We start from the raw sequence: 24,972 nt of genomic DNA on the forward strand, positions 1-24,972 counted from the left end.
ACAATCTCGTAGGGTTGCTCTCTTACGACATTGTTGCTCCTTCGACGCACACTGGCTAAATAGGAAGAGTCTGCCGGAGACTCGGGAACGAGATGCTGTTGCGAACATGTTTTTCAAGACGCCTTCTTCATTTTGCAAGATCTATTTTTGTACTTTTCCTCTCTCCCGTGCAATTTTTACGAGCGTAAAATGGATGGCTTCCACGGCGCGATGTTTCATCAAGTTGCCGTTAAGTACTGTCAGTACTAGCTAAGTGAATGTTCCATGGGAAAGAAAACGACGTTCTTACAGCTTGACCGATCGATTATTCTCTCGTTAGAATAGACAGGATCGATTTATTGGCAGCTTCTCGGATCTATCTTCGTCCATCCCAGCTTATAGCACGCTATCGACGTGATTCCTCATGTATAACGGTCTTGATGCGGGTGTCGAAAAGTGAAAAAATAATAAGTGTGGGGGAATTATTATTGATTCCCCATGGAGCCTTGGATGGGACGGAAAAGGAGAGTCGTCGTCGTCGGTGGATGGCTTTTTATTGCCTACCCGATGGCCTCCTTCCGTCTCTATCGACTGTCCCGTAGTGGGATCATCCAGCCGTGACATCTGCCTCTTCCTAATTATTGTACTACAGTGTCGTCTCGATTAGCGCAGTCAATTACTGCTCGATCAGTCGCTACCGTTAGCGGTCCCTCCGAAATATCTCAATAAGCCGCCCACCTGTGCGGCTGCTGTGTACTATATACATATTCGCGTCACGAGTGGGAAAGGAGATTTCCGTTCGTAAATTTCTTCCTCTACTGGACAGTCGTAAATTGTCATTGATCGAACGTGAGAGAAGATTGAAGGGATATAATAAGGATGGAGAGGGTATGACATTAGGAATGGGTTTGAGGACGGAGTAAACAAAAGAGGGGGTTGTGGTGGTTGTAGATGTGAGTGAAAGAGTGTAGTAGGGAGGGGGGAGGGGGATATGGAAGATCGCAGGCGCGCGTCTGGTATCGGCGGTATTCCTTCGTGGTGGCACGAAGAGAGCAGCTTTAGAGAGAAGGAATGTTGTTGTTGTGCCGGGGGAGTCGGTGGAGGAGTACGGGAGGCGGCGGGGTGGCGCGGTGTGGTGCGGTGCATCCACCGAGTAGGAGAGGAGAATCGAGAGAGAGGTGGGGGAGGCAAAGTCAATGTACTACGGGGGAATGCAATGCGCGCTCGCCCAGTAAAGTAATACAGAGCCTACGTCAGAGTGAATTCTGCCGCGTTTTACGACTACGTCGTCGGGAGCGCGCACGCGCTTGTCTTTCCTTCACTCTTTCTTCTGTTACATTTCCCCTACTCAGCAGTCGATCGTTTCTGCGCAAAAGCTGCGGCCCAATCGCGCTTGCGGCTTCCACGTTACTTTCTCAAGGTCATCCCCCCCCCCCCACACCCCATTAACACAGCTTTCCATTTAGAGGAAAACTCGCAAAATTTCAAAACTTTTCCAAAGCTGCAAACGAAACTCTATATTAAAAATGAATAAGTGCAATTCTCCTGTATTAATTCAAGTTTAATAAGGAAAAATTCCTGAAACTTGATGTTGTTTCTCAAACCCAACCATTCATCATGAAAGTATACACAGGCGAGTGAACGAAAAAGGAGATTAATATTTTGATCCTGTAGACTGTAAACAGAATTCCGAGCGAGCAATGTTTTTTTTTCCCCGAAGGTTTAATGCTCGTTTGTGTTGCTGGTTGACTTTTAAGGTAAGGTAATGTAAACAGACGGCGTGTGGTCTTCTCTCGAGGCTGTAGGTAATGTAGAATCTGTGTCATATTCCCGCCAAGCCGTCTCGTTCTTCTACTTCAGTACCCGAGTAGAGGATTCGTTTGGACGGAATGGATCGAACGACGAGGAGAACGCGTCGAAAAGCGTTGTTGTGGTTGGTGAGAAATACGAAGCGCGCAGCGTGTGGAAGCTGAGAGAGAAGGGAGTTGAAAATGCGCGCGTAAAAGCCACGCGGCATCGACGGTCACGTTCGGTTCAGTCACTGAGGCCGTTCGCATCGAACCGAAACTCCTCTCGAGTCTCGGTCGCTTCCCATCCTTCTCTCCCCCCCCCCCCCCCCCCCCCCACCTCTCTAGGAAATAGTACAGTACTGTCGTTCCGATGCCAGATTCTACGACGCAATTACAACGCGGATATTCTTGCAGGGAAAATGAAGCAATCGATACTTCTTATCAATGGAGAATTTTCTTTAATTTATAAATGAGTGAGAGAGATTTGGAAGACTTGTATGTGTGTGTCGTATTTATGGGAAGAGGAGGGGGAGGAGAGAGAGAGAGGGAAGCACGTCAGCGTGTGTACGCGCGATGCAGACGGTGCATGCGCTGTACAAGATCGAGAGGCGCACTGAATGAATTCCCCCACCAGGCGTACACACGCTGTGGCTACGACGAGACTCCGAGAAGGGAAGGATGGCGGGAGAGAGACGGCTCCGCTGCTACGTACCGATAGAGGCGCGGGAGACGCCAGAGACGATAGTCCAGATGCTTCCACACTCTTTGCGCCACGACGCTCCCGCCACAGTTGCTCATTTTCCTAATTATCTCTCTCACTCTGCCGTGCATTTGCTCGATTTATCAGAATACTAAGAGCAAAATAAATGTATCGGTCAGAGGATAATCCCTCTCTAATTACAAATCCACCAGGAGACGCTAGTCCGGACGCGAAGGATTTTTTGTCGGACCGGAAGTAGGCTACCGAAAATTCGAGAGGACACGCGTTCACGGCGTAAACTGGAGAAGGCATGTGTGGATGGGGTGAATCGGGGGATGGAGAGGAGAGGAGAGAAAAGAGAGAAGCGTTGGCGCGCGCTCTCTCGTTTAACATATGCCAGCTGTCGTGTGCTTGCAGCTGCTATATCGTCGTCGGCGTGTTTGGGTCGGTGGGTGACACGTTTCGTGTGTTGTGCGCGACTGCTATATACCGTTGGTTCGAGCGAGAGAGAGAGAGAGAGAGAGAGAGAGAGAGAGAGAGTAAGGACAGAAGGACGCGAATAGAAAAGGAGAGACTGCAGCAGATATTGATTTGCAGCTAGAGAACCTCTCGACGCACGATGGCGCTTCACAAAAACATACCGGGGCCTCCCCTTTCTCCTCTGATTTTTTTCTCTCCTTCTCGCTCTCTTTGTCCGACCAAGCAATACCGGTGAGTTAAGCTTGCGCCCCTCCCACAGTCGCAAACCCTACGGGGGGAGAATCCTAGTGTGCGTGTGTGTGTGTGCGTGTGTACCGTGTAGGGGGAGGGGGGCAAATAGTAGGGGAGTGACTGCATCCTTTGGGTGGGTCAGGGCCAGAGACGTAGGAAGCTCAACAGGGGTGCCGAAAGAGCGAGAGAGGGGGGGGGGGGGAGGGGAGGGGAAGTGAAACGAGGAGAACGTAGCCCGAAGAGGGGGTGTCGGTTGCTAAAGTTCGTCAAACCTCAGAGGTCCTTACACCCTGGCAAACTGCACCGACCCCGCACGCCCCAGCGAATCTGCCAAATTCCTCCGATCCTGTGGACCCTTTGGTTAACGAGTTCAGAGCCCCTGTGCCTTGCTGCCCGCCTGCCTGCCTTCCTACCTACCTACCTACCTACCCCCCCCCCCCCTCCCTCTCACCAATCCCTTTCCCCTTCTCACCCTACCTCTCGCATTTCTGCCTGCCAACATTCTCTACTCGAACGACCGCCAACGCTGTTCTTTATATCAAATAATCTGCCGAATCGTATCAAACTTGTACCACAATAACCATTCTCTCTCTCTCTCTCTCTCTCTCTCCCTTTATTTAGCAACAGGTATCAATCCTCCATTACGTGTAAGCTATATATATAGATTGTAGAATTAAGCTTTTCCCATATGTACGAGACGGGATGTCGTAAGAAGATTGCGCGCGCGAGACCCTGGAATTCGAGCGAGCATATATATAGTGACATCGATTTAAATATTCAAGATAGAGTCTTACGCGCGCTTTGGTACATGTGTTTGTAGTACGGGACGAGGGCGTGAATTATGGAAGATTGGCCCGTGTAGAGGGTAAGATGCGGCACTTGAGTAAAGGATGCGTTGTAGTAAGGGGAAGAGAGATCGGAAGGAGGAGGGGGGGGGGGGGGGGAGACGGAGTCGAAGCTGTGGTAGGCGGTGTTTCGCGAAGTAAACAAGTGGAAGTGATGGAATGGGATGGGCACCGGTCAGTGCGGTGCATTTGGCGCATTCCTGCAGTCTGAACTGCTGTGTTGTTGCTGGACAGAGGGAGGGAAGATCGCGAAAGAGGGAGAGGGAGAGGGAGAGCAGAAGGAGAAGGAAAGAGTTCGCGCAGCGGCGCGCCGCTTTGGACCTACGGACGCACAAACCACATTCCCGGCCGTGACCTTCGCTAGGACATCGCCACTGTCCCCACCCCCGTTCCGTTCCACCACCCCACCCCACATCTCTCTCCTCCCTCTTCTTCTTCTTCTTTCAACTCTATTCTCTTTAGTCTCTACCGCTCCTACCAGCGCCAACTCTCTTTCACGTAACCCAATAATAATACTACAAATCCACAGCCTAAAATCATTCTACACATATCCCTCCCTACTACTTTTCCCTCATTCTTCGGCGGGTTTCAAGATAACTCTATATATATATATATATATATATACGCGACTGAACGTAAAATTGAAAAACAGCAAACATACGGATAGAGAAAGTGTGTAACGGTTACGTGTGAAAATTTGCTCTTGCTAAATTTCGTGGATCCAACTGGCCTCTTCTTCCTGACGAGGAGAAGGAAGGACGCCTTTATTCCAAGTGCGTCGAGCGTTGATTCAGGCGCTAAGACGAGGGTGCCGGCAAAAATACTCGCTAAAATCTCTCTTTGAACAAAGCCACGAGAGAAAGAGAGAGAGAGAGAGAGAGAGAGAGAGAGAGAGAGAGAGAGAGAGAGAGAGAGAGAGTTGTATGGAAGAGAATGGGGGCAAAAGTTGGTAGTACTGGTTGAGAAAGGGCAAAGAGTTGGCGACCCCTGTAAAACCATGACCTCGACGAGTGTGGAGGTATGAAGCACAGCGTGGAATATAATTGGCAAACTCTCTCCCTCTCTCTCTGCTATATACATGTATAGTGACACGACGAAGCTTCCTCGCTCAGAGTTCTCTCCGATCCGTAACTTTCTTCTGGAGTTAATTCGAGTAGCGTGAAAATGAGACACGTGGTCTCTGTATAACAGTGAGAGAGAAAGAGACTATAAATTCGGTGGATATACTTGAGCGTTACGCTAATTTCCTAGAAGAAAGAAGAGAATTGCGTTGTTTGTCTCGGAAGAGAGTTAATTGGTTGTGTAGGCCGTTCGGGGTATCGAGAAGGAAGGAAAAAGGACGTGTTGGAGCATGAATCGAGTGGAGTCGAGTGGAGAGGGTAAAGGATAGTTCCGAGATGAAGAAAGAAAAAGAGGTAAAGAGAGAGAGAGAGAGAGAGAGGACGAGAGGAGGTTGCGCGAGTGTGAGTGCGAGTGCGAGTGCGAGGGTGGGGCGAAAAGAATTTCAAAGGCTCAAGGTCTCTGTCGGAGCGAAGCCGGCTCTTTCTCTAATTTACGAGCGGTCGCCCTGAATTCGAGCAAATATTTATCCAGCGTCCGGCTAACGGGCGCGTTTACGAGGAAAGGAGAGAAAGCGTAAAAAGAGGGAGGAGGGAGAATCATTCATAGTTTCTTTCAAGCGTTGTTTCCCTTCTCACGCGCCACTCCTGCACGAATATTTTCTCTCGCCGGAGTTGTCTGTGGCGTACCTGCTCCGGCCGTCGCCGTTCTACCGGAGAGCTTTCGCAGGAGGATCCGCGTACATGTCGTACATACGTACATATACATATACACACGTACCAAAGTCGGTGGAAGAACCGGAGGAGGCTGCGGAAGAAGCTGGCGCGCGGACCTCTTGGTTGGTTTGGAGAGGAGTAGAGAGGAGAGAGAGGAAAGGGGGAGGGGGGGGGGGGGAGAGTCTAGTCGGAAGCTCCGAGGAATAAGAGAAGTGAGCGAAATACCTGGAATTTCTGTTAACACGCGCTGTCGGACGTTGCTGGCCCCTCCATTTAGCATCTTCTCCTCCTCCTTCATTTTCTTCGTCGGAATCTCTATTCTCCTCCACCTCCTTCTCCACTTCCTTCTCGCACCTCATTGCATTAACTTCCATCTCATCTCTCTCCGATCTTCTCCATTCTTGCCAGCCGTAACTAAATAAACAGAAAGACCTGACTAAGCGATGATCCAGCAACCGAGTAGCACCTCAACGACCAGAGGAAAACACGACGATCGCTCATATTGTGCGTGCCCGGTATAAACAGCAAATTGTTACATCAGATTCGAGACAATTACTCGTGAATCTCTTCATGATGCGTGCCAAGAGAAAAACTCGTTTAAAAAAAAGGGGGGGGGGTAGATGGGGCAAATCGGGGGATTACTGAAAAATCTATCGAGCTACACCTAATTTAGGTGGTTAAGAGGAGACAATTCGTGCGGCTCTTCTCAGCTATACCTATTTGTATATACACATATACATATATATATATATACCAATAAATGTCGATGTAAAGTCTGAGAGTATCAGTGTAGTGTACAGACACAGGCTAACTCTAAATGACTGACTGACTCTCGACGGAGGCCCCTGATGGCTGTAATGCCGTGACGTGACGTGACGTGACGTCTATCTCGCTGGCGAAGCAAGTTCAGGAAGTCAAGTGCACGCTTTATTGTTTCACGAGCCACCGTCGTACTCCGAACGACAATAAAGGACGGCTGTTCGCAAACTCGTCCATCCCACCTATTTTTTCTCTTTGCCAATATCGACTATTGCGAAATTCGCAGCTTTTCGCGACGACCCACTTTCGCTAATGTACTTTGCTCGCTCTATCCAGAGCCAGCGGTATAAACGCTTTGGCAATTTGCATCCGCGCCTACCGGGAAGAGAGTGGTCGATCCATCGGTTAAGCAAATTCTCGGATGCTTTCGTAACTGTGCTCTGGGAGTATTTTACGGGATCAGACTCGGCCAAGCGAGAACGCGATGCTTGTTTCCCTGTGAGAGGGATATGAATGAAGCGAGCACGTTGCGCGTTATTTACCGTATAGGCAGGCAGAGGCAGACAGGAGAGAAACGGACGTATAGGAGGAGGACGCGACGGTGGTGGTAATGATAGTGGTGGTATTGGTGGTCTCTCATAAACTGGGAGGGGGAGGGAGGTGTAGTGGAAGGGACAGGCGGAGAAGGGGAATGTATTTGGGGGAAGAGGAGGACGAGGTGGGGGGGGGGGGGGGGGAGGGTGAGCGAGTATGGAGACGCAAGAGATTCGAAGAAAAAAGAAACGGAGAGTCAACGACCGAAGGAGAGAAGAGTCGTGGTGGCGTAGTGGAGCTATCCGGCGCGCCTTCTCCCGAGTGCGCGCGGCCACGAGGCGCGCTTGGAACTTCCAAGCCGTCTGGAGCACGCCAAGACCTCGATAGATCCACGATCAAGGTCATGGTAGTCTGACCAGTCCGGTGCGTACAGGTGTCTTCCACTGCGCGACGAGAACTCGCCGAGAGAGACACCGATCGCATTCTACGGCAGCAGGAAACCCATGTTTCTCCTCCTGCAACGATATCGTTGCTCCCCACCGGAAACCGATCAAATTCCATCCAAAGTAAAGCGCGCAAATACTATATCGACGCAAGGCGCGCGGCAGGTATCAGCGAATTTCGCAAACGATAATATTGCCAGGCAGGCAATTTCGCAAAATCGCAGAAATTCCGTATTAATGAGGGGCCGCCGTTCGTTCGATGGAATTATGAAAGCGTGTTCTCGCCGAGACCGCGGCGATACATCTATAGGATCGATGCGCGCGCGCGCGCGCGCTAAAGATCCAATAAATTCTGAAGAGCCTTCATGGATCACTCTGTCGCGCACTCGTTGCGTCAGAATCGCCGCTGGAAAGGAAGAATAAAACAACAATATCCAGCGTGATATATAGCCTGACCCAGAAGAAGCACGAGCGAGAGAGGATGCCGAAGCGTTTGCTACAGCGGCGGCGGCGGCGGCGGCGGCGATGCATGCAAATGGCGAGTTATGCGCGCGTCGAAATACCTCGCCTCTAAGCAGAATTGCGAGACTTTTTCATTCCCTTTTTTTTCCCCTCGGCCATCTTTCAAGCGGATTCACGACGCTGGAAAGTCGCGCTGTCGTTTTGCTCGGCTAGCGCAAAGGCGGCATATGGCCATTCGCTCGCTCGCTCGCATGCCAATACATCGGTGAAGGCGTGAAATCTAGCAGAGAGACCTCATTGGAATCGCATGAATGACCGTCACATCGGTGTCAACTCGGCCATTTCCTGACGTCACTCCGACGACGCTCGCGTTACGATCCTGCGACCGTTATGTGACCGATTGGAGCGCGCGCGCGTCTTCTCTCTCACACTCCTCTCGCTCCATCCACCAGCAGACACTTTTATAATATAATCTCTCTCACGCACGCGTTTCCTCCTACCCCTCCCCCCTCCCATCAGCTCTTCTTTTTTTATCTCTCAAATTGCATAATTCTCGAGCAATCTCCAAGAGAGGAGGAAGAGGGGAGGGGGTGGAAGAGAAACGTCGATGGGAGAAAAATAAAAAGTGAGAATTGTAAAGGCTCGTGGACCAAAACAAACGGGCTAAAATTCCTGCGGCGCGCAGTCACTGCTTTCGGCTCGGATTGATATGGAGATTCGAGCGAGAGAGGGAGAGAGAGAGAAAGAGAGAGAGAGAGAGAGAGAGAGAGAGCAGGGTCTCTGTTGCTATTGCTGTTGCTGTTGCACGCGTTGACTCCGGAGAGAGAGAGAAGGGTCGGTAGCTGTGCGTTCTCATGCATTCCGCTCTGTCATGGCGGTCGGCAACTCAGACTCGTCGGTCTTCGTCGAGCGTGCAAGCAGCGGGGGCAACGTACAGTTTGTCCTCGTTGTTCGCGCGCCAATGGAGGAAGGGAAGAGGAATAAAGGGAGCGGGATAGAGTGGCGGGGAGTTAAGGGACGGAGGGGGGGGGGGGGGGGGAAGAGAAAAGGAAGAAGAGGAAGGAGCTTGCGAGAGAGCAAAGTTGGTCTGGCTGTAGACGGAGGAGAGAGAGAGAGAGAGAGAGAGAGAGAGAGAGAGAGAGAGAGAGAGGGGCTATACTCTCCGTCTAGCGCACTAAATGCTGCTCGCTACTCGGTAGAGGCGCCCGCCGCTCTCACGGTGCCTCGAGTGGCCTGGTGGACCCCCCTTTGCCCCCGGGCCCATCTGCTCCGCGCGACGTAAACAAGGCGCGCGGCGGGCTATGGCCCCGAAACGATACGCGCCTAACTATATAGTATACCGCGCCGATCCATTCCTTCCTCGCCGTGTTTTCGCTTCGGTGAAACAAACTGAGATGGAGAGTGGAGGGGGGAGGGTGAGATCGAACGTTCGCGCGCGCGCTATAATTTTGAAGAGAGCAAAAAAGAGAAAATGTCGAGAATTTTATTGGAATGGATTTTGGCGAGACTGCTAAGCTCTCGATAGGTTATAAGAAGCATTAATAAAAGGAGATGGTGGCGCGCAGCGTGGTATGCGCCGTGTGTTTGCACATGCGCGGGAGCGTTGAACTTGCGACTCGCGTCGCGCGAGCCTCTCGTCCCGTACGCACGCGTTCCAGCAACCATCCAGGACTCGCGCGCGCGCGCGCGCTGTCCGAGCCGAGCCGAGCCGAGCCGAACGAGCGACGTAGTACACGTTCACCCCGAAAGAACAGGATCCGCTTCACGCTCCTGCGAGTCGCACTCGAGCGGCGCGCGGCCAACTCCTAACGTCCTTATTAATTATCGTACACTGCATACCAGTACGAGCAATGATATCCCGGCTATTCGAAAAATCCTAAACTTTCCAGCTTGGAATCTCTCTCCTCCGATCGGATACCGAGACGCGCAGCAAACACCAGAGCCACGGATTTCCAAATCGAAAACTTTAAATTTGCATAATACGGCTAACGTGACTAATGCTCGTTATAGTAGCTCGTCAGGCTAAAATCATGTAAATTTATTATGTAAAAATCATGCTTCATATTCACAGCCGATGGATAATAGCGATCTTACAGTTACAGCGTATATTTCACGCGACTCTCGATCGTGGGAAAATTCAAGTGGACCTCTTCGCGAGCGTACTCGGTGGTCCGCCATCTTTTCTTTCCACTTTCTTAATCGGTCGATCGAATTTTGCGACGTTCTCGCGTTTAGCGGGGTGTTGTTTGGGTCGAGTCGCGTATAGAGGGCAAAGAATCCTCTTAGCTTCTTCGTGGCTGACGCGCGCGCGCGCGCGTCTCGGCGCGGGCTACCTCATCAAAGACAGCATTCCATTGGGTACCTGTCCTCGAGACTCGGCCCACCACCACACACTCTGTCCATTATACAACCGAGTTGTTTGTGCCTGCCTGCCTGCCTTCCTTCCTTCCTTCGCCCGCCTGTGCGTATCAAGAGTCTCTCTCTCGCAACCAAACTGAGATTCGCGTGGCCTGCTCATAAAACCACTGCTATCTATAGTAGCACTCTCCCGTGATCGAGCACGCAACGTGGATTTCTCAATGCGTAAACATTTGTTTCGATAAAACTACGAGAATCGACGACGACGGTTACGTGGGTTGGTGGCCGATGGACGCACGTGGAATTTATTGTTTCCAGCATTGGAACGAATCTCCACAACTATATATATATATATATATATATTTATACGTATGATAGCATCGGATGCTAATAGCGAGGCAGTATTGGCAAGCGTATACAGAGAGCTGACACTCGCGTTACGATTCGTAAATAGCTCCAACGACGAATAAAAGAAGGTTCGAATTTTGGTGAGTTTGCGGCGCGTGTCGAGGCTGATGATGAGGATATCGGTTGAGAGCCACTGGGAAGCGAGCGAGCGCGCATACGCCGCCGCCCAGTGGAGAAATATGAATGCGCTGAAAATTCATTCATAATAAACTCGTGGAATAGTGCAGTGTTTGGCGCGTGCGCGAGCGCGCATGACAATCCGACGCGCGACCCCGCCGCGGCAGCTCTTAAGCGAGTCTCGCTTAAAAAGGACATTTGCTCCGTGATAATGGAGTCCTCCGTGCCTACGCGGTACAATGACATTCTTTTCGAGAGCTCGCCAACGTTACCGAGCCGAGTGGGCCGTGATCAGGGTGTAGGCTTTTTTGCGCTGGAAAAAGTGGAGAAGCCAAAGGTATGAAAAATGATGGGCGCGATTCGTGCTGCTGCTGCGTTCCCGTCGAGGTGACTCGTCGATAATTCGTCGAAAAGAGAGAAGGAAAGGGAAGAGTACGTACGTTGTGTGTTCGATGCAAGTTTCTTTTTTCTTTCCTCTCTTTATTTCTTATCTGGCAGCGGCACATCGTTTCACGTTTGCCCGTGCACGATTCCTTGGACGAACGGTATATTCCGCGGTGTGTGCTGCTTTCCGAGCGGGCCGAAGAACCTTGCAACAAGAACGAGCGAGCGAGTGTGTTGGTGGTGGAGGGCACGGGGCCCGTATTATGGGAACACACACGGCTGAACACGTGTGTCTCACTTCCTGCGCCGGAGCGGAAGTCGCTATAGTACTATGGTGCACCGTAGTGTAGCGTGACCACGCTACAAGGGCCATTACTACCTCAATGGCAAAAAGAATGGTCCAATTACCGGTCGAGTCGACGGCGTCGCGTCGTCGTGCATGCTCCTCGTCTCCTCGCCCCCGTCGCCCCGATTCTCCTTCCTTTTCACTTTTTTCACCTCTCGACAAAGTTCATTGATACGTCGTTGCTCCCCCCACCACACCACCATTTTCCATTCGCAATTGGATCACTCTCTTCCTCCGCTTTTCCTTCCTCCCCTCTCGTCTGTAGTACGACCAAACGTTTTTACTCTTGCACACTTCTGCCGTTCAGAGGGAGACCTGCGCGCAACTATTCACCTCGGGACGAGAGAACGCTTCGCCCGAGTGTAGCGACGAGAGACGCGAGAAACCAGTAGAGCGACTTCCGGTCGAATTTCCGGTACTGCTGGCTCGCACGAGTCTCGTCCAACGCTTTTCCACACCAATCCGCTGCGGCCAGGGTCGATTCGCACACGTGCTTTTGCTTTTCGCGAGAACATTTTGCACAATATAGTCTCTTCCACACGAGAGTCTCTGTATACAAACAACTGGGCGGTCCGCTCGCCCTTGGCACCGATATCGCACTCGATCCAGAGTCGACTTGTTTCACTCACATGCACCACTTATCCATTCGACAATCGTGCAATAATCCATTGTACAGTGGTGGTCCCGTTGGTACGGAGAGGGAGAGACGAAGGAAAACTATCGTGAATCGTAGCAAGGGATGGAACGTGACAACACAGAACCACACCGTTGAACGGTTCGTGGCACACTGAGAGGGATCAGTGTCGCGTCATGCCGAGGCCAACGCGCAGACGCGAGTTGCGCACATGTTTCTGCGCATCAAAGCGGCGGCAACCGCGCTCTCTGAACGACAAACGAACGGCCGAACGCGAGAAGGAACGCATGCACGCACGCATGCACGCACGAATCAAGCAACAGTCCCGAGGCAGACGCATATGTTGAATGTGAGTTCTTCGGGCCCGTACTCGATTCGATGCCTGTGCTTGCTTGCATGGTCTCTCGCTCGCACCGCTAGAGGGACGGCCGCGAGAGAGGAAGAGATAGAGAGAGAGAGAGAGAGAGAGAGCGCGCAGCAAAGAGGGGTGAAGTAGACCCGTTACTTCTCAGAAGCGAACCGCCGCAACTCGTCGCCAAACAGACCTGCAACCACCACGTAGCGGACGTAGTGGTTGTTCTCTCATCTCTCTCTCTCTCTCTCTCTCTCTCTCTTCTCCCAAACACCAGATCGCTATTCATGCGCCTTTATCACGAACCTCCCGCTTCTTCGAGGAATACGACGAAACTCTCATTGGCCGGAGCCGATAGGAACGTCTTTACACGCGATAAGTATATATATATATGTATATGTTTAGCCACAATAAACGCAGGATTCTTTCACGCTGAATTTCACCGCACTCTAAAATTACATCAACAATGCTTTACTCTCGCAGCATAACTGTACAGGAAATTTGGGAAAATATAGCGGAACGCGTCGATATGGAGAAAGAATCGAAGCAATGTTATTGAAATGATGACGCGAGATAATAAGAATAAAATGAGATTCATACAATTGCAAGCATAGAATTACATATTTGGAAGGTTTACGTTGGCAACTAAAAAAGGACAAGTTATGGAAAAGAGTTTGAGTTGTTTTAGGCAAGCGAGTGTGCATCCGACTCCCCGATCCCGTTTCTCCAGGAAAAAACTGAAAAGGCAGGAAGTGCAACGGTCGTGGATGGTGATGTTTTTTTTCGGATTCGGGAATAGATTATAGAGTTATACCGTCGAGCCTACTTCTGTTTACTAGAAGCGAGTTGGTTGTACAGTAGGCTGAGAGAGAGGGGGGGGGGGGGGGGAGGGGATTCGACGTTTCCTCTATGGAACCTGCCGAGAGAGGTAAGAATAACGAGGAGGGGAGAGGTGAAGGAGGAAGAGGATAAGGAGGGGGGGGGGGTCGAGAGCCAGAAAGGAGGAAAGGGACGACGATCTTCGTGGGCGGTGCAAAGGCGCAAACACGAATAAAGTAACGCAACTCGACTGATCCCGCGGAGCTTTTGACCGTGGCACTGTTTCCCTGCGTTTGCATCCTAACCCTTCCTCCAGAGCTTCCTGTCTAACCCTCCATGTACACATACACAAATATAACGATCCGCACAGTTTACCGCTCATCCATTTTCGCTTGAATCAAAATTGAAATAAAATAATGTAAAAAAAAAAAGAAACCGTAAGAGAGAAATAAGAAAAAGACAAAAGAGAGACAAATTCGGCGTAAAGGAACGCGCCCGTCCTCTTTATATATACATGTATACGCAGAAGAAATTAGTTTGGAGGATCGGCGTGGCTGGAAATTTCACGTAGCGAGGTCGACGAAAAGAAAAGGAGCGAGGTTCATTCGTATTCGGCTCGCGCAACTCCGCGCTGAACATACGTACCTGTATACATTCCTACGTTTTCTCCTAATTTCCGTCGAGGAATTTAACCTGATTTCTTGGACAATTTTGTTCGGTCATCTCCGTAACTTGGCATTGCCACGATCCGGCCACGTGCAATCTAAGAACTGTAAGACTCATTAACGGTTCCTCGATACCACACTGTGTACATATACTGTACAGTCAAAGAGACTCGAGCAGCAACAGCAACACAGCAGCAGTGGTCAGGTATGCGAGCGGAAAGCAGCGGACAAGAGAGCATGTACGAATGTGTCGCGCGCATTCCATCCATGTCTCTGAATATAACCGTAAGGTCTACTACACGTCGCGTCGTCCCTTGGACGAGCGAGCTAAACGTGGAAGCCACGAAGAAAAGCCGAGTGTGCGTGTATATATGGCGTTTAGTGTATGGAGGAAAGGTGGGAGAATGGAAGGGAAAATTATGTTCGATACGCGCGCACACTTTGGCCGGTAGACGGCAGGCCTCGTCTATCGTCATCACTGAGCTACGCCAGGAACGCAAGAGAGTTATTAAGGTCAGTGGCATGGTGGTCAAAGACCATTTCAAGGTATCCCCTCGTTCGCTCGCCACCAACCGAGATTTTCTTTTCAGAGCCTCTACACCGCCACTGCTATATAGTTATATATACCGATGCTCGCTCCTCGTACGCAATAATATTCAGCGGACTACGACACTCCTGATGTATATTCTGTACGGTGCAACGCTATCCAGACCGACGAGTAAATTCATCATCTCGCGGCAAACTGGCTAATTATGCGACATTTTCCGGCCTACTTTCAGCGCCCGAGGATTTCATTTTTACCTCGCTCTACAGAGTCGCTGTTAGTCGAGCTATCTATTACGACGATCGATTCTTCCCTTTGGCAATATTTGGCCTATATATGCAGGTAGGCTGTAAGATAGAGCGTGCGATATATTAGGACCATCGATGTGTATTAGAGAAAAGAGGGTGAAGCTTGTCTGCGTATATGGATCGGTATCGAGTATAATAATTGTACCATCTTTTCTTATATACGAGAAACTCGATGGACAACAGTGTCAAGTACTCTGCACGTATAGATGAGGAGGTTGGAAGATTTGGTGGCACAACCGTTTGCGTTTCCGAGGGTATATACAGCTAACCTATAAAGAGAATTAAGGAGAGACGAAACGTGATGGAATGCAAGTGGTGCAGTTAGTCACCGTTTTTCGTCGCTCCTCGTGCTTTCTCGCCGCGATACCTTAACGCTTGATTTCGTCGAGCGGTGCCTATCGATTTTTCTCCAGTTTAACTATATATATATATATATATATATGTAATAGGTAGATAAGGTGTATAGAAGAGAAGGATGGAGGATAATTTGGAAAATGCGTAGGTCTCGTCGCTAGAGCAGCGTGTATAATTAGAGAAGAAGAAGAAGAAGAAGAAGAAGAAGAGAGCTTAGGGTGGCCGGATGGTATACCGAGCTGGGCTCGAGGCTGCGCAGAGCCAATCACGAAGACTCGTGGCGCCTTAATTGGCACTCGCACGCGTGGCTCGACTCTGGAGAGCCAGGGCAGATGCATCCCAAGACGTTCACAACAGGAAATTCCTCCCCTCTATCCTTTCCCATTTCACTGCCCCCCCCCCCCCCGGCGCCATTCTCGCTACTCCGCTCCGCACCAACGAGCATAGACAGAATCATCCGTCCTTGTTGAGCACCACGACGACGACGGACTGTCAAGGGGACGACGTTGGAATGCAGAAATAGATCCGAGGTGACGCCGCGTATTTGACCGAGAACCGGTGAATGGACCGACGACCACGATACGACCATTACGATCGAGACGAAGAAGACGACAACGTTGTGGAAAAAATGTCAATGGGCCGTGCATGTGTGCGCCGCGTGTGTGTGCGCGTTGCGTGAGCGTAATTATCAACCGTTGCACGCCAACCACCGGAGAAGCAATCTCAGCTCCGGCCTCCGAATCTACCGGGACTGTGCTACGCTCTATATATATATATGTATATATACATAGGCGATTTGTCAATTTCACCTTGAAAAGACACGAGTGACGCAACGGACGTCCTATAAAAGTGCTGTCGCGCGATCATCGCAATCGACATGATTATCTTCACACTAGACTGCAGGATTGAGACAAGTGGAGGGAAGTTACAGTTAAGTTCCGTGATACACTGAATAGTTTCGACGAGTTTTTCTAGTAATCCGACGTGGTGAAGCGAGGAATGCGCAGACTCTCGTTGCCCTTGCCTCGCCAGTTGACCAGTTACGGCCAACGAGCATCGCCGAGCAGCGAGCACGAGTGGCAGCAACGCGCGCCGAAGAAAAAGAAGACGCGGGAGGAGCGGGGGTGAACGCGAAGAAGAAGAAGAGCGCGCGCGGCATACTCGAAGCTTTATTTGCAACGAGGCGTCGTCCGTTCGCTCGCTCCTTGCCTGAGTTGCTTGAATGACGCGTACTCGGCCTTGAAGCGCGCGCTACGCGCCATCGATCGCTGCAATATCGACTTTGATATTTTAATCGAGACGCGCGAGTCGAGGGATAAAGCGAGACTTTTGCCAAATCGACCAAACCAACGATATTACTTGTATGCAAGTTGCAGGCAGATATGCAGGATCCCCTTCTACCCTCCCAATCATCCTCCTATCCCATTCCAATCGCTTCGCTGACTCCGGCAATTCTTCTCCACGTCATTATTTCTCAGGCATTTCCGGCATTCGTGGCATGTAAACTCGAAATATATCTTGGAAGTGGAGCTGCGCGCGAAAACGGGAGAACCGAGTTTCTGGAAGCGATTGCAACTTAATTTATAGGCATTAGGGTTATGCGCAAAAAGTTTATGTTGAATCAATGAAATTATAGCTCCCGTAAAATCTCCATTTACAATCTTGTCTGTGATTACGACATTCGCCCCGGGATTTCTTACGTGTTTCTCATAGCGATTTCTCGAATGTTAAAAATGCATTAGGGTGTTTTTACGGTGTGCTATATAGATCGCTCGAGTGTGCAAATTCGTAATCTACGTTGAGGCTGCACTATATATATATATGCTGTGTAATAGTGTCGGGTCATCGGTCTCGACGGATGAATGGATTGGAGAGAGAGAGAGAGAGAGAGAGAGAGAGAGAGAGAGAGAGAGAGAGAGAGAGAGAGAGAGAGAGAGAGAGAGAAGAAACATGTCAATGAGTACAATTATTATTACACGAGGTAGGCGGCGCATGTGCAACAGGCGCATCGATATCTGCGTGCACACGTCGATTAGAGTGGGAAAGATGGAAAGAGCAATAAAGTGGTAGCTCTCGTTAGAATAGCTAATAACAATCCGGTGGAAGACGCGCGCGGCAGCGCTAGAGGGAGCGACCACCCACTAATATATATACATCTATATATTATACCGACTGTTCGACTCATTAGCTCTCTAAAAAATTCAGTCGCTCGTAATTGTAATCGAGACTTCCGCAACTATCCGACAAAAGAGAGAGATCGATATGCTCATTCATCGAAAGTGCTCCATTAATGCGCAGGCGTGCAGACAGCCATTTAACGATTCTTCGTGAGAATGGCGCTTCCGAGAAAATCTATCGTAACCCCTTTTTTGCGTGTGAGCTACTCCGGAAATGGATGGTAGTGTGTGTTAGGGAGCGCGCGTATATGGTTTTAGTGGTGGTGGTGGTAGTAGTGGAGTACGCGGCACGGAAAGATACGCTCGAAGCATGAATGTACGCGCCAGCTACGTTTCTGGCATGTGCTTTCATCGAGTGGCCCAGAGCCGGTGGAGTATAACGCGAGCATGCGCACTTTCGCTTTATCGCGCCTCTGCTCGCTCGATCGCTAATTTGCTTCTTTCCACCGCTGCCTTTTTGCCACTCGTGTCCACCTATTTACCTTTAACCCTCCCCCTCGCCCCTCCTGCAAAGGCCCGTATCTCGATGCAGATTTTTCCAAAATACTCTAAACCGTCTGTGAACGCAGATTCTACTTAACCGACCACTATATATATATATATATATGTATGTAGGCTATTCAGCAACGAAATTCCTAGCGAGAGGCCTTGCACTGCTAACCTCGATACGTCGCAGCGCGCGAGAGAAAGTCATAGATGCCGAGGAGAGCAATTAGCTTTTATTCAATGGCATATATATATGTATATAGTATAGATTTATATATACGTAATATGTGAGCGGGAAACAGTTTACGAGAGAGAGAATTAATTCTCGTCGAACGATCTCGTTAAACTCGCGAGAGAGGCGACGGGATTTCTCAGAAAAAAAGAAAAAAATAAGAAGCGACGAATATTGTTTTAAAAACGCAAGAAGAGGCAGGGAGGAGAGAAAATTGCTCGTGCGTGTGTGTTTGTGTGCGCGGGTTATAGGACGACGACGCAGAGGCAGAAGGAATGGCGAAATAATAAAAAGCGAGTTAAATCCGCTTGGTTCATGCGTCGCACAAGTCGACAGCAACGGCTTCCAGCGGGGTCAACGGTACCACCGGAAGTCGTCTCGTTGCCCAGGGTCGTCGTCGATTCTCAAATTGGTGGTCGCTCTGGCTCCCCTTGCTGCTTGCGGCCGCACTCGCAATCTCCCGGCCTCGCTCCTTCTTACGTCCAGCCCCCGACTCATCCTATCTTTCTTCGTCTCCTCTTCCTTCGCCTCCCCTCCCCCCCCCCTCCCCCCCCCTCCACCACCATCCGTAAACGGACTACGTAATTCTCCTACACCCACTTTTTCCTCCCGTCTAAATCTGTCTCATCGAAATGCGAGCGACGACCAGCGGAAACCCCCGTCGTTAATTTCTGTGTCTCTGACCCTAGCATCGCGGCGAACATCACACTCGAATTCAACGTAGTGGAAAGTTCCTGCCTATATGCCACACTGCAGCAGCAAATGGATGCCAAACTTTCTCCGCGGGCCTCGCGTATATTCCTACGACGCTTGCGTTAATTGTTTTTTGGAACAACAGGATAATAATGACGAAGAGAAAAAGTTGGTCCTCCTCTGCAGCAACAGGGCTACGTGTAGGCTCGGGCACACCGAAACGCTTTGGACTACTGCAGCGAGCGGTGCGTGGGCGTGTGTGCTGGCTGGTGCTGATGACGTCACGACTGATGCTGCGTGCCAAAGCAATGCTCTCTCTCTCTCTCTCTCTCTCTCTCTCTCTCGATCCGGAGAAAAACTTTTAATAAAAAGCGCAAAAGCAGAAATAACGAAGGACGGAGGCCGTGAGAGGAGCGAAATGGTGAATGACTCGCGAGTGTCGTGCACGCATACCGGTAAGCCTCTCTGCGTGTACGTCGATGTAGTACACAGAGACGTGGATGTGTTCGTGTGCGTTGCGTAGGGTTTCGTCAGTGACATTGGTATACACACACGCACACACTCGAAAGCAGCACAGTCGCGCGTGACGCTGTACAGTATCTTTTATTAGCATCAATGTGTACCTCTACTACTAACGCGCGCGTAGGTAAGATAGAGCGAGGCGATGGAGTAGAGGGGGGGGGGGGGGGGCTATCGCGCAAACATCGTAGTGTCACTGCGTAGCGTTCGCGCGCGCAAGCGAGCGAGCGAGGCAAAAGAGAAGGCGCAACCGACCATGTGTAGGGGACCGGAAGTGTGAGTATCCGGCCAGACTCGTGTGGGCTTCTCTCTACAGCATGTACACTACGCGTTAGCTGCTCTTTCTCTCCTTCCTCGCTTTATACCTACGCGCGATGCGTATTTATGTGCGATCTTCCTCACTATTTCCCCCTTTCCTTTCCTTCTCTCCTCTTGTGGCTGGCCCAACGCAGTCGTCCCCTTAGGTTGCGAGCGCAATGGGTACGACGCGCGGCGCGCTGGGAAATGCAGATGCGTACAAAAGACAGAATAGATAGGCTAACGGCACAATGCGGCTTACTATAAATAGACAATCAGCACCTATAAATAGTCAAAGCCACGGCGGATGTGTCAAGCTTCCTATTTTCTAGCCTGGCTCGATATCACGGGGAGCTGACCGTGATAAATATTGCGGAGCCTAAAGTAGTCCCAGCTATTCCACCTATGTATATATATATATATATATAGTATATATACTATCTATATACATATATATCTGGATGGCGAGCGTCGATGCTGCACAATTGGACGAATTTACGAAACGGGCTGTAACGAATATTAAAAGGTTGCGCGCATATAGGTAAATCTACGAGTTTGATATGCAAGCATTACTCACGCGAGACGGCTATTTGCCGTAGTATAGTTTCGCTTGGGCTTGAATGAAAAGTGGCCCTTGGCACTCGGCAACTACTGAATCGATCCAGTCGAGCAAGTGCACAGCGCTATATATGTATAGTGCTATCTGGAAAAGTGCGCGCGCGAGTGTGTGTGTGTGTCGTGCGTGCGTGCCACCGTCTTCGGCATTCTTCTTCCTGTCGCTCGTGTCGCGGTTCTTATTCCTCTCGAGCGCCGCACACGAGAGCAACTCGCGCGCACCTTCAGCATTTAAACGTCAGAGATTAGTGTTGCTTAAGCAAACAGAAAATATATCGCGTTTGATTAGTTCTTGTAACACCGGAGTATCTCTATCGGTATAATGCTGTATTAGATATAGAAATCGCTTTTGCCTCGTTTTTATCATCAGCTGTGTGTGTGTGTGTGTGTTTGGGCTCAAATGGCGTTTCGTCAAATAAGTCCTGGCCTGGCGCCATGGCGCTGTCTGGCTATCTAACGGCGGTTGGGGGGGAGCCGAAGAAGGAAGTGCGACATTCCCCTTTCCCCCCCTCCCCCCACCAACGCCACCTCATCCAACACACGGTTCCACGAATATATTCCCAATATTCTCGATCGCATAGATAAATAAATACATACGTGAGAGTGTCTGCCCCCTCGAATCCGACCCGGTCATCCCACCTATCAAGAATCCCATTCAAGAATCTAATTTATATTGAAGAATTCCGTAGCTGAGGCCAGACCGAGGCGTCGAGATCTTTGAGGCGCCGCCGTTTAAGATGCATTATGCCTGGCAGGCGGTCGACAATGGGTGTGTGTGCTGCTGCTGGTGCTGGTGCGCTCTGGAGGGGCCGCGGCGCGACGGGGAGGTTGGAGGCCAAGGGCTTCGACGAAGGGATGATGATCTCTGTGTCGAGGAGGAACGCGCGCGCATGGGCAAGGGTGGGGAAGGGGGAGTAGTAGGAACCGCAGCAGCGCAACAGCCAATATGATAATTGAGTATGGAGAACGATGCTAACATGGCACCCCGTATTCTCACAGCCATTGTTGGCCCACCACACCGGCCGGCGAGTAACAACTTTCCACGTGAAAACATCAAAGGCCCTCCCTGATACTTCTCCGTTCTACCCCCCCTCCTCTCTCTCTCTCTCTCTCTCTCACACCTAACTATACTATATCCACCGTTTTTCCCCCTACTAGCCCCGTCGCACGTTCGCTGCTCTCTCATTACACTCGCCTTGCACCATTTGCCGCTGCAATCACCTCTCCCCATCCCCCCTCTTCCTACCTCTGGCTAGCAGCTATATACGCTACACAAGCTTCTTACCTGGCAGATTTCAAAACAGGTGCTAGAAGTCGCGAAACTGGCGACTGTATATCTTCTAGAAATGAGTGGGAGTCATGAATTTTAGCTGTACTGTCACTTAAAAGCAAGAACCTATAAAGGAATGGTACGTGGAATGCGGTAAAGCTAATTCCGAGATGAGAGCCGCGTGCTTTTACCGAGAATACGGTATAGTATATATATATATTTATAGGAAAGATACGCTCGTTACTTTCCTCGAGAAATTCATGGCTTTTGACAGGAGATTGAAGCGAAGGTGCGTTTATAATACCCGAAGAGAGAGAGAGAGAGAAGAAAATCAGGTTAGGTGGCAAAGCACATCGAACAGTGCTTATACACTATCTATATATATTATTCATTTTTATAAAGCACGCGTGAACTTTCAACGTGGCGATACAGGCTCCTCGAGTAATTCATCGACGCCACCGAGCAATCGCTACTTGGTCCCTTCAATTTCTACCATGACTCTCGCTTTATACATAGCTCCACTCCTCTATATAAATAGTGTTATTGCTAGAAAAAAGTATAGATTGATTGGAGAATATCATAGAATGGTCCGTGCGCAAGGGTTTAAAGGATAGATCGAAGCAAATTGGATCCGGCTGGCAGGACGCATCACTGTTTAATCGCCGACGCTTCCCTTTGTCACGCTAATTCATCTATAGAATGCTGAAGCGAGCGGAGCAAGGACGAGAGAGCTAGATTGCAGGTGCGAGGGTTAGATTTGAAAGCTTCTGCTGCTGCGCATTGATGTGTGCCAAATAACGTCCCCCTCCCCCTCTCTGTCTCTCTTTGTCTTTTACCCCAAAGGTTAATTCAGTCTCGCTGCTTCCCGCCTTATCGTGTTACTTCGGGGAACCGTTCGAGTTTGCTTAATCCTCCCGATACGATGGCCATTGAATGACTCTTCGCAGCACCGGATTAACTCATCCTTTCCATCCTTCGCGCACGGCCTTTTATACATATATATATATATATATATATATATGTATATGTGCAATAATATAGACGACGAGCCTCTCGTTGGTTCTTTCAACGCCGCGCCGATATTATCCCAGGCGAGTTAGAGAGGATATGGTATATAGTACCAACGAGCCAAGTTTTGGGATAATTAAGGGGTGGATCGTTCGAGTGGAGGCAATGCTGCAAGTCCGGTTGGTTTTTGTAATTTGTCGGCGAGCCGGGGGCGCAGCACGCGCGGTAACGAGGTAAGCTCGAGGTAAGAAGAGAGGAGAGGTTAGCGCCAGTACTTTATCATATCGGTTGGAGGCCGACAGGCGCCCCCCCCCCCCCCTCCTCCTCCTCCCTCCCACAGCCACTAGCCGCCAATCATCAGCGAATCCCTTATCCCCAACCCTCCACCACACCGCCCGGCGTTATTATCTTCATCCGACAAATAGCTTCGTTTTTTGAATCGTTCCAGCACGCGCTCTGCAATCTTCCGCCCAGTTATATAGGATCTCATATAATGCGATTCTTTCTTCTTCCCGGAACGCTACTTTGCTTTTGCATCTAATTTCCTTCGTGCTGGAAGAAAGATTTGATTGTTCGGCAGCACGCGCGCAAACTCCGATTGATAAGACGAGAATTAAACATGTCCGCTTTGACCCTAGTGCTGTATATATATATTTGGTACATGTATATTTTTGGCGCGCGTATACGATTCGTAAGAGAGAGAGAGAGAGAGGGAGAGACAGGAGAGCATCTTATAAGGAGACACGCTGCAAAGTATTTGGTTTCACGGGGCAGTGTCTCGCGGGTGAAACTACTGGAGCAAGCAGCGAGCAAGCCGAGAAGAAGAAGAAGAAGAAGACGAAGAAGAAGAAGAAGAAGTAGAAGGAAGAGGGAAGGATCGGAGAACCTGCAGGACGCACAGCGCGGAGTCTCGGGTTCACGCGTCTTGTGGGGCTGAAGGAAGAAAGGGAAAAAGAGGAAGAGGAACGAGTCTCGAGGGGGGAGGGAGGTGGCGGCAGGGTGGATGGAATGCACCTTGGAGAGGAGAGTCAATGCTATGGTGGCAGAAGAGGCTAGCTAGCTAGCAGCCAGGCAGGGTGCCATGGCGGTGGTGTGTGTGTGCCGCTGTATACCTATATGTTTATACGTGTAGCGTTGGCTATATGGGCTCCACTCTCCTTTCCTCTCCTCTCGCACTAGCGAGCAAGCGAGAGGGAAGGAGACGAAGAATGCGGTATCTCCGGCTGCATCTTTCTCTCCCTTCCTTCCATCCCCTTCCTAAACGTACCTTTCCTCCTTGCGCATCTTCTCTCTCTCTCCCGCTCGCAACCAACACACAACAAACAGACGCCGCCTCGTAATTTGTTTTCATACGTTCGCGGCGTTTGCCGGTCTACGCCTCCTTCTCCACCTTCGTGATCGGCCTCTTCTCTTTTTCTCTCGCGCATTCCTCCTCCTCGGCTCATCTTCTTCGACATTCGCCCATATACCACCACCACGATTCACCCAACGCGAACCCCCTATATTCATTCAAAAACAATACTCGCTCTTACTCTCTCTCTCTCTCTCACACTTGCTGCCCATATTCCTCTTTCAATTATCCAACAATGCGTTCATTATTATTTATAAGCCCGGCCGCTTGGAATGCATTTATACTCGATATATAAGTTATAACGACAATTATTGTCAGATAAGATTTCTCTCTGATCGAATGCCATTGGAATGCATTATCGGTGCATACCCTCGGTATCTCTCTCTCTCTCTCTCTCTCTCCTTGCAGAGGGATTAATCATAGGCTTTTCGATAATTAGTGGATTATTTGCGTTCTCCGTAACTCCGCTAAGGTGAACGGCTCGAAGAGAGAGATGCCTGTCCGGTTCGCATCGTCGAGTAAAAAAGAAAAAGAGCCTAGCTTCGTACAGTAGTTAAGAAAGTGTGCGTATGTACTAGAGTCTGCAGCGAGCAAGCCATCTCTCGCATTGCTTTCCGTGAAACATCGATGGTTTGGTTCAACTACTGCTGCTGATGAACCAAAACTTACACCTCCGCTATATACAGTCTTTTTCTACTTAATAACGAACACCTTAAAAAATTTCCATTTGCCAATTTTCAAGAATCTTGTGGAGAAATGGAAGCGATTATTATATATTAATACAGGTAGGTATGGGAGAGTGTTGATGAGAGAGAGAGAGAGAGAGAGAGAGAGAAGGAGAGAGACAAGCAAGGCACCCTTAGAATCGAGACTGGGATTTCAAGGGGCGGCCTACATACACGGTTCAACGCATCGACTCAGCCAGTCAAATGCAATAAAGCAATATAACGCGGCAAACGCATGCGCTGCGAAGTTGCGGCTGAAAAGCTGGACTACCACTCTCTCTCTCCCTCTCTCTCTTAGGGTGGCCCACTCGG

The 24,972-nt window shown here is 50.0% G+C and overlaps 1 protein-coding gene across 6 annotated transcripts in view; it reads right to left on the reverse strand.

Annotated features, from left to right (window-relative positions):
• The window catches only part of LOC136786224 (serine/threonine-protein phosphatase 4 regulatory subunit 1-like), a 71,183-nt gene that overhangs the window by 15,652 nt on the left and 30,559 nt on the right, over positions 1–24,972 (reverse strand). For 3 of the 6 annotated variants that reach the window (XM_066747825.1, XM_066747823.1, XM_066747824.1), the window contains one exon: positions 6,026–6,214. The exons of the other annotated variants lie outside the window; for them this stretch is intronic. In XM_066747825.1, coding sequence (XP_066603922.1) covers positions 6,026–6,214 — 189 coding nt within the window. The remainder of the gene's footprint in view (positions 1–6,025; positions 6,215–24,972) is intronic. 6 annotated transcript variants of the gene reach the window in all.

The sequence above is a fragment of the Prorops nasuta genome, unplaced genomic scaffold (genome assembly GCF_024137725.1).
Source record: "Prorops nasuta isolate Cenicafe-Biocafe unplaced genomic scaffold, Cenicafe_Pnas_1.2 PNAS00003, whole genome shotgun sequence".
NCBI lineage: Eukaryota > Metazoa > Arthropoda > Insecta > Hymenoptera > Bethylidae > Prorops > Prorops nasuta.